General features: G+C 29.8%; 1 protein-coding gene across 1 annotated transcript; it reads left to right on the top strand.

Annotated features, from left to right (window-relative positions):
* Nucleotides 1-6,427: 6,427 nt before the first annotated feature.
* Nucleotides 6,428-10,261, top strand: LOC143555243 (caffeoylshikimate esterase-like). The gene is made up of 8 exons (XM_077044830.1): nt 6,428-6,757; nt 6,886-6,915; nt 7,877-8,006; nt 8,249-8,395; nt 9,259-9,389; nt 9,482-9,619; nt 9,698-9,796; nt 9,888-10,261. The coding sequence occupies exons 1-8, from the start codon at nt 6,428-6,430 to the stop codon at nt 10,104-10,106; spliced, it is 1,224 nt and encodes a 407-aa protein (XP_076900945.1). The 3' UTR covers nt 10,107-10,261.
* The last annotated feature ends 481 nt before the right edge of the window (nt 10,262-10,742 follow it).

The following is a 10,742-nucleotide window of genomic DNA, read 5'->3' as shown; positions in this document are numbered from 1 at the left end:
TACTTTTTATGATCTTACCGGTATTTGAAGTTTTGAACCAGTCCTTTTAGGCTTTTATCCACTCACTTGTCGAATTGAAGGCATTCATTTTTAGACGAAGTGTGAAATAATTTTGTGTTTTGGTGTGAATTTGCAATATTAACATACTAGGTTACTTACCCGTTTATACACGGGTGGAAAATGTAAAAAAATGTCATATATATATATATATATATATGCTATATATTTTAATGAATTGTAAATATGTTATTTATAATAACGAATAATGTTGCATCTATAATATTAATATATATAAACGAAACCCCTAAAATTCTACGTGTCGCGATGTGGTCGCTCCCCCCTTTTATGGAAACCACCAGATTACTTGATTTTTAAATGGAGGTCTCTCATTGATTTAACTCAAATTCATGGGTATGGGTCTTACCAAAACCAGATAGCTCTTAAACGGGTTATAACATCTCATTAAATTAAAATTTAATCTTACCAATTATTTGATATGAAAATCCTATAAAATAGGGATATACTAAAATTTAATATCCAATTTAAAAAGAAAAAGATATTATTTATAGTTAATAAACAATTTGAAAGTAAAAAACATAAGCGGGTCATGGATCACCCAATCCAGATAGCTTTTAAACGGGTTATAACATACAATTTATTTATGAAACTCTTTCATCATCAAACCCTAAGTGTATTATTAACTTTCTTACAATAAAGAAAATTAAAATCCAAAAAATAAATATTAAAAAACGAAAAATGTAAAACAACCGTTCTCTCAAGCCATCAAATTGCTTTATTTGTAAATGAAGGCTTCTCACGCATTTGACCCGAATTCACGGGTAAAGGTCTCACCAAACCCAGATAGCTCTTAAACGGGTTATAACATCTCATTATATTAAAAATTAATCTCATCAAATATTTGATAGGAACATTATATAAAATAGGGATATACTAAAAATTAATATCCTATTTTATTTTAAAAAAGATATTATTTATAATTAAGAAACAATTTTATAATAAAGAAAATAAACGGATAATGAGTATCACCAAACCTATATGACTTTTAAACCGGATTATAACATATCATTTATTTGTTAAACCATTTCATCATCAAACCTCAAGTATATTAATTATTAACTTTTTTACAATAAATAAAATTAAAATCCAAATATACATATATGAATATTAAAAACGAATAATGTAAAACAACCCCTGTAATACGGGGGATAAAATCTAGTTAATTATATATATATATGCTATATATTTTAATGAATTGTAAATGTGTTATTTATAATAAAGAATAATGGTACATTAATTATAAGAAATTATCACTCTCTTAGCCTAGACATAAACATTTGGTAATAGTTCAAAAGTGGTTTTAAACAATCCATATAACATCTTGGAATGCATTGGTAAGTGTCAGTCATCAAATCCAACAAATGTGTTTCGTCAATTATCCACATGGACCTATAAGTAATAACCATTCATATCGTCAATTAACGATTAAAATTAAAAACAATGACATGCAATTATTCAAATAAAACACAAATCAAAAGACAATTAGGTACTTAAAGGTAAACGGGTTTCACCTACTATCGTTTTTTATAATCTTCTTGAAATCTTTATTGGTAAACTGTTCTATATCAGGAATCATAGTAAAACCCGCGTTCAATCCAAATACCTTGCACCAAATTCCAAACATTAAACTTAATAAAACACCCACAACATTAACTAATTAGAAATCTATAGTATACAAATTCACGGGTATGAGCTCTAAATGCAACAAATAACATTCTATTGATAATGCAAGAACAAAATAACATACATTTCAAGTTGATTTTACAAGAATATAGTTACAATATGCTTCAATTCGTTGTAGTTTTAAAAAATCATCTTTAACTCCTATAACTAAACATAACACCACAACATCTAGAAAAACCGGTGTGAAAATTGAAATAATTAGTAGTGATGTTTTAGATTGTTTAAATCATGTTGAATTATCTTTGGAACTAAATTATAAAAAATTATATTTACTATAATTAAATAGTTATAAAATTAAATAGAATTGAATTTTCTCCAAATAACTTACAATGAATATCAATATGCACTTGTAAATGTTTATTATAAAAGTATTGACTGAGCTATATATGGTAAACGAATATTTTCAACTAACTTTGTAATAAATATATTAATAAATAAGATGGTAGTTTATCGTTCTTTCTAAATAGTAAAGAATGAAAGCTCAATGTATGTGAATAATGCAAGCTCAATGTATCGCTTATATAGTAGTTACGTACGACATTATTTTTGTTAAAGTTTGTAAAAATAGAAATGAAAATAAATGCAATTTTTTTATATATTCAATGCTATATGCATAAATTAAAGAGAAGTTAAAAAAATATGAGGTTTATTTTAAGCATTAATTTTGACATAATTATAACATTTTAATATTATCTTGATTTCAAATTTAAATGTTCACAATGAGTATTTGGAATTTCTAAAATGTGTATGTAGCATGTTATCGTCAAATAGTTTTTTATAGTGATGAAAAGATTTTAATATAATTTTGAATTCAAATTCAAATAACTATTATCTAACGATGAAATTGTATTTTAATGAAATTTTAATAAAAATGTTGAAAGTATTTTAAGGACTAGTAAAAAATATTGGAGTTTTATTTTAAGAATGAAGTTTTACATAATTATAGATTTTAATATAAAATTAAATTCAAATCACATTATGTAACCATTATTTGTTATTTACCTGAAATTTTATTAAAATCTGGAAAGTATTTTGAGATTGGAAAACTTTTAATGCGAGATTTTTAACTTTAATTTGTTACGATTTTTTGTGTTAAATAATATTAAATCATAATTATGCTATTATATGCATAATTATGCTTAAATTTAGCACCAGTTAATTGTAATGAATAATTATGATTAGAATTAGAAAAAGAAAAATAATAATTACAGACACATACCGATTTGCAGTTCATTTTCTGATTACTGTATAACACAAAGGGCATCGAGAAAACCATTTGTAGTAGCCCTCTTGGATGAAGTTCTAACTGACCATTTGTTATCATGCTCACTTAAAAAAATATAATCAATTATTTTCGACAAAAGGCAATTCAGCCAGCAGTTCAACCAATCCATTTGTAAAACATACATTTTTATCATATTTTGTTAACAAAACATTAAAAGACGACACTTTATGATGTTGAATTTGAAGTGTTTGAGACATATCTTTAAATGTGTCACTATTACTTTTCGCAAATTCATTTAGAAGTTTCTGCAAAAGTTATTATAAAATAAAATATATAAAATCTACCTAAAATAGTATAATTTATAGAATTATTATAATACTTACCATAACTGGGAGTTTAGGATCCTGAATTATTATATAGAAAGAATTTATCAAATTCAAACAGTTTTAAACAACCTTTATGACAAAACACAAACAATTAATTAATATTGTATAAACAAAATATAGATGAAGATGATAAAAACAAAAAAAAAATGATTAGAAAAATGGGATTGAATGATCAAAAAGTTATTGTATAAACCATAAATACTGAATAAACAACAAATCGGTTAAAGAAATGAGCTTTAGGGAACAAACCTTAAATTACGAAGAAACATACAATAAAAATAAAAAATCAAAAATGAAAATATCTGAATAGTGAGAAACGTTTTGATACCTGATCAACGAGAGATGATCTTTATTATTTGATAATAGTTACTAATTCCGTGAGAGAAATTGATTTATGTCAAGTTGGAGAGAGATATACGAAATAGTTAAATGTGGATTAGGATTTCTTAACAATAGGGTTTGAATAAGAAGAATTAAGTGAGTTGGCAATCAGTGATTGGAATGTGATGACATGACATCTAGTTGGTCACCCTAGAATGATTCCATGTGAACAACTTGTGTTGCTTTAATATATTAGTAAGATATACTGAATAATCAAAATATGATGGTTTTGGATCATGAGAGTAAATTTATATAGTCCTTCGAAGTGTAATGACGTGACGCCATACTTGTTACAATTATCAACATTTTTATGCATTGATGTGTTGTACTTAGTGCTTTATTAATATTTATGGTTAATGTCACCCATTTTGGCCCCTTAACTTTAGTAAGGTTTTATGTCGTCGTTTTTTTTTTCTTTATTTTTTTTAAATAATTTTCATTATTTACCCTACACTTTATGTTATAATTACTTTGATCATTCTTCTCAGGCAATGATATGTTTAGCCCCTTAATTGTAACAAGGGATTTTTTATTTTTATTTTTTTATTTACTCTTATATTTTGTTATAATTACTATGTATACCCTCAACTTTTTAGTTATTCTTCCTTTACACTTTATTGTAATTATTATTTTGAAACGGACGTACGTGCTTCAACGTTTTTATGTATTTTTGTTTGGCTCCTATTTTTAATGACATGAATGGATTAAAGATTGTAACTGGGTTAAACGGATTAGTATTTTTAATGGTTTTACGCGCGCCAAAATACGGGGGCCTCAATATTTGTTTTACTATATTCATTATTGATGTATAAAAGTGTCACAATATATATTTTTAAACGTTTAGATATAAGTTTTTATAAACAATTTTAAGTATAGTAAGTATTAGGCAATGTGTATTAGGATTACCCGCCAACTGGTCATCCAAGGTGGCACTTCATCACCATCAAGCCCTTCCACCATGACACAAACCAAATGACCAAGGCGCGATGAAAGATGAGTGACAATGGTCACATAACTATAGAACATTGAGATTCAAAATTTAATTGATCGGAGTGGACTGTTACAAACTAAATTAGAGGTTTTTTCAATTTTAGTAAAAATAAATAGAAGAGTAGACTTGCAAACTTAATTAGTCTTTTTTTATTTAACTTATAAATATGTCTAATTTATTTTCTTCTAATGGAAGTAATTAAAGTAAGTTAAAAAATAAAATAATAAAACGAAAAATAATAGTTACACAACACCTAGGGTAAGTTCTTTGTCAAGTGATGAATACACGCATGCAAATGAGTTGTAGCTGATGGAAGTAACTACCTACGAAGGCCTACGTGACAGTATGGTAAAGTCGTTCGAAGTGACCATTTCACATTATATACATGTTTATACGAATTAGGAAGTAATTATAAAAACTTTTATTTTCTAGTTATTTGGCACACATATATAGAATGCATTTAATCAATTTTGATTCCATTTTTAAAATTCAAGTCACTACAAACCTTTTAAAATTCAAGTTACTACAGACCAATGCAAACCGTCTGACGTAACTTCATTAAATTCGAACAGCTTTATAATGTTTTTTTTAATGGAGCTTTATACTATTATTTTACACTATAATGCAAGCTATTGTATTATTTCATATGATTAGTGTTTGTTCATAGAGATGATAATAGGAAGGGGCCGAGACGATTATCAGTAATCCTAGTCTTATATTGTACTGTAAAACTATGTTTCATGTTTAGTTAATATACATCATGTATTGAATATACCCTTTGGTTTATTAAACATTAGCTCTCCCAGGATGCTTTAGGCTTTCTCACCCCGTTCATACGATCAATGATCATACCTCACATTGTAAAAATATGATTGTCTTTCAATATAATTTTTGGTGTTGATCTACACGGATATTTCTAAGATGTGTGTTGATAAATTATAAACCTAATCTTAGGCATGGGGTGTACTACCATAATCACTTTCGTTTGTTACATGTCACTTTAACATTACATTACACTCAATTCCACTCAGTTCCCTAGCTTTCACTCAATCAAGTAAATATTTCACTTCAATTTCCTATTTTTTGTTATTTTCTTTATAAAATAGTAGTTTTATGATTTTAGTAATATTAATATAACTGAACGAAAACACAAAATCAATTTTTTGCGTAAATCAATAAATAAAGAAGGAGAATCGTGTGGTTCGGTATCAAATTAGGTCGAATTATCTCATATGAATACCACCCATACAACTCCATTGCCGTCAAACCAAAAACCCCAACATTTTCACCAAACGCTCCAACCATCCTCCATCTCTCTACATTTCATACCGTTCTAAATTTCATTCTCAACAAAGAACTCACCTGCTAACACTCTTCAATCCCTAACTTAATCCGATATTAAGTTTATATTTCAAATTATTAAAGTTGACAGTGAGATAATCATGAAATGCTAACATCCCCGTAAATAATCACGCTAAACGCCCCTTTAGAGGGAAAATGGTGACCACACCGTTTAGTCTTACACATGACTGAAGTAAGGTTCGGGCTTTCTTGTCATATCACCGGTTTGACTTTTTTATAAAGTCCGGTCAATGGTCAATTAGCCACCCCTCACGTTGAAAACATGTAATAAAAAATATTTCCAAATTTTTTAAAAACAACTAAACAAATGAATAAATAGTCATGAATTGCTCAACTGATTTCACCATTAACAATGCTTTTTCATTCTTGCTTCTTCCAACTACTACCACCACAGTCATCATGATCTCCACTTTCCGGCCACCGGCACCACCACCACTCCTCCGCCGGCAAAAACCCACCTCAAAAAACCCATCTTTATTCATCCAATCACACCCAGGTTTAAAGATCATGGCCAAGAAGAAACCCATTGATGGAGTGAGTGATCAGATGAATGCAATTGCTTCTCAGAATCTTGATCACGCACCGGCTCGCCGGAGAGTCAGATTGGCTTTTACCCAAGTTCAAGAACAGCTTGATCATGTCCTCTTTAAGGTTTGACTTTGAGTTTTTATTTTAATACCCAAATTATTATTATTATTATTATTATTATTATTATTATTATTGTTTTTTGTTTGTTTACTGAATTAAAGTTTGATTTTTATTTTTTGATTGGTGAGTAGATGGCTCCTACTGGAATCAGGACTGAAGAGGTAATTTTATACAAATCCCAAAATTAGAGTCCAATTTTGACTTTTGTAAGTCAAATGAGTTAGTGGTAAACATTAACCATGATAAAGAATTGTTTTTGTTTACAAAGCTTCAAGCTTTTTTAAATTTTTATGAATTATATGCATGTAAATATGTCATATTTGCTATTTAGGGTGACTTGTGAGTTGTGATATACTAGATGTATGATAGTGTTAAATATCAGAAAATTAGAGTCTAATTTTGACTTTTATAAGTCAATTGAGTCAATGGCAAATACTAAGCATGATAAAGAATTGTTTTTGTTTACAAAGCTTCAAGCTTTTTTATTTTATTTTTTTATGAATTATATGTATATAAATATGTCATATTTGTTATTTCGGGTGACTTGTGAGTTGTCATATAGTAGATGTATGATAGTGTTAAATATAAGAAAATTAGAGTCTAATTTTGACTTTTTACATGCCAAATGAATCAAGGGTAAACATTGAACATGAAAAAGAATTGTTTTTGTTTAGAAAGATTAAAGCTTTATTAATTTGTTATGAAGTATATGCATATATATGTCATATTTGTTATTTAGGGTGACTTGTGATGTACTAGATGTATGGATCAAATCTATGTTTTAGGTCAATTTAACCTATTCAGTTTGTGGGTTCCATTTTATTTTGTTTTTTTTAAGTTTAAAGAATAGCCCTTTTGGCATTATTATCATGTGATTGGTCAAGTGAAATCTGAATTTATAGAGTTATTATTGTCAATTTATCATCAGTTTTTGCTAATTAAATATATTTCTGTTTTGTTTAATCCGCGTGTTCATACCCGATACTAGAGTGTGTATTTTGTTTGTAATTTCAAGATCAAAAGGAAATGATTTGACTTGTTAGACTAAGAAGTACTATCATTAAAGAAACAGTGATAACTTATACTTTCAACTTATTAAGATATCGTTTTTGAACATTTTAGTGGTTTGAAATGAACTTAAAGGGTCAAGAAATTTTCTGCAAAAGTTGGTTACCAAAGCCTGGAGTTCGAATCAAGGCCGCTGTGTGTTTTGTTCACGGTTATGGTGACACTTGCACCTTTTTCTTTGAAGGTTTGGTCCATACTTCACCATCTATGAGCTATAATAATATACACGCACATCAAATACAAACAGCTCTTAACGTGAGAAGTGTACAAATAACTAGAGTAATTTTTATTACGTACAAATTGCTCTACTTATTTGTACGCTTCTCACGTTAAGATTTATTTGTATTGGATCTCACCCTTATACACACACACACACATACATAGTTGTTATATTCTTGGATATTTAAAGAGTATAATTAATTTCAGGCATTGCAAAGAGAATTGCTGCTGCGGGTTATGGTGTTTATGCCATTGATCATCCTGGTTTTGGTCTATCTGATGGCCTTCATGGCTATGTTGCCAACTACCAGGACATAGTTGACAATGCGATTGAACAGTTCACAAAAATCAAAGGTAGGATTTGTTGTACATCTCCAAGATTTGACTTGTGACGGTCAAGCCAATCATTTTCAACTTCAGAATTGATATAAAATATAACTGCATAGAATGTAAAAGTTTCATTTGACTTTGAATTTGGCAAGTAGTAGGTTTGGCCCTGGATCTCTTTTAAGGAAAATCACCAAAAACGCCATTTTGACCAAACAAATTAACAATTTGGCGGTTGTCTTTTTGGTTTATCAATATGTTCAGCCAATAACATGTTGGCACGTGTCCTTATTTGTCAGATTCTGCAGTAAGTCAGCGCCGAATTATGGAAATTTTGCCCTCGTTTAATTTGAAACATAAGAATAAATTTCTTGCGCTGCATGCGCGCAAGATCATTTGGTCATAAGCTACTTTTGTAAATGTATAAGTCTAGTCAACTTTATAATGTTCTTGGTCAATTGGGCCAATTTGGTAATTTTTCCTATTATTTAATCCTGTTTAGTTTGACTTCTTGTAATCTCCAAGTTTGACTTTTGACGGTCAACGAATCATTATCATCTTCAAAACTGATACAATTCTATTTGGTTTAAATACATGCATTTCTAACCGCGTTAAAATGTAACAGTTTCTATCGATTCTGAATATGAAAAGTAGTACTGGATATTTTTTAATTTGGTGATAATTTTACATTTTTAATTTTTCTATACAAGGGTAAAATGGTCATTTTTTTAATACCAACAGAAAAAGTTAACAACCAGTCAGTGAAGATGACGAAAAGTGTGACAATATATGAACTTGAGCGACGTTTTTTGTACTAACTGCAGTTAAACGACACGATCTGTAAATACATGAAGGACGAAAATGTAATTTACGGTTAACTTTTTTTACAGGAAGACCCGAAGTGAGAGGGATGCCTAGGTTTCTCTTGGCTCAATCAATGGGAGGCGCTGCGGCACTTAAAGTTCATCTTAAAGAACAACGTGAATGGGATGGCTTAATTCTTGTGGCTCCAATGTGTAAAGTAAAGCTCTATATTTCTGATATTAGTTTAGAAACTTAGTTTGACCAAAGGGTTGTTAATTTGTTATGTTTTGACCCGCATTATGGTTCAAGATTTCGGAGGAAATGAAGCCCCCGGAACCCCTGCAGAAAGTTTTAATCTTTTTGTCTAGAGTTATGCCAAAAGCGAAGCTTGTACCCACGAAAGATCTCGCTGAGCTGGCGTTTAGGGACCCACAGAAACGAAAACTGGCAAGTTTTTTCTCATGCATATAATAAAGTTTGAATTTTAGTCAAATGTCTAAAATGCCCTTGATTAAATTACGTCAGGCTGATTATAATGTCATAAGTTACTCGGATCAGACAAGATTAAAGACTGCCGTCGAACTTCTCAAAGCGACAACTGAACTCGAATCTGAAGTGGACAGGGTAGACAGAAATATCTTCTTCTTTTTTTTAAATTTCTTATAACAGCATTTTTAAAAGATTTGGTTTTTATATTTTCTTTAAAAAATTGCAGGTTTCATCGCCACTTTTGATTGTTCATGGAGCTGCAGACAAGGTAACCGATCCGAACATCAGCAAGTTTCTTTATGAAAAGGCTGCCAGCAAGGACAAAACTTTGAAGCTTTATGATGGAAGTTATCACAGCATTCTTGAAGGGGAATCAGATGAGAGGATACTCGAGGTACTTAATGATATTATTGCGTGGCTTGGTGCTCGCTGCTCGGTTAGATAGATGTTTGTAGCGGTTGCGAGATTAAAGAAATTCTGTTCAAGTTTCACGAAAGCAATGCATTTGATACACTAGATCGGATTCTTTATTCTTTTTGTTACCACATTTTTATGTAACTGTATGTTGGTGTTTAATGTTTTATGTGTAACATTATTGTTTTTTCTGTTTTCTTTGTGTTTTTTTAATCTTTGTAATGCAAAATTACATAAACATACGATTTCTTCTATCTCACAGCGACAAAATAGGTGATGAATTTTCACTCTTGATCGTTCATGGTTTTCGACGTTGCGGTCTTACATGTGTATGCGTGTGATTTTAAATGTGTTATTGATGATGCAACCTTTTTGTTGTCTTTGTCATCATGACATGGATCCATACGCGTCTCCTCTTTGTTGCCAATTTTATTTTTTTTTATTTTTATGGAGCTATTGTCACGAATTAACCGACTACCTCACTGTGTGCATCTTTGTTTGTAGTTTCTTTTCGGTATTTAAAGTGTTGTTTGATGTCTTGGTTTTGCTATCTTATAACCAACATTGTGGTAAAGGCCATCAAGCTGCAAGGTTTCAAATGGCCTCTCCTTACTCATCGACTGAGAAGCAAGAGAGGAGCACTACGAGCGTTTCAAAGCAACAAACG

Source organism: Bidens hawaiensis, unplaced genomic scaffold (assembly GCF_021521415.1).
Source record: "Bidens hawaiensis isolate Kalapana, Puna unplaced genomic scaffold, B.hawaiensis_p1.1 tig00018028_1, whole genome shotgun sequence".
In the NCBI taxonomy this organism is placed as follows: domain Eukaryota; kingdom Viridiplantae; phylum Streptophyta; class Magnoliopsida; order Asterales; family Asteraceae; genus Bidens; species Bidens hawaiensis.
The sequence above is the reverse complement of the archived record's forward strand: the minus strand, read 5'-3'. Positions and strand labels throughout refer to the sequence as shown.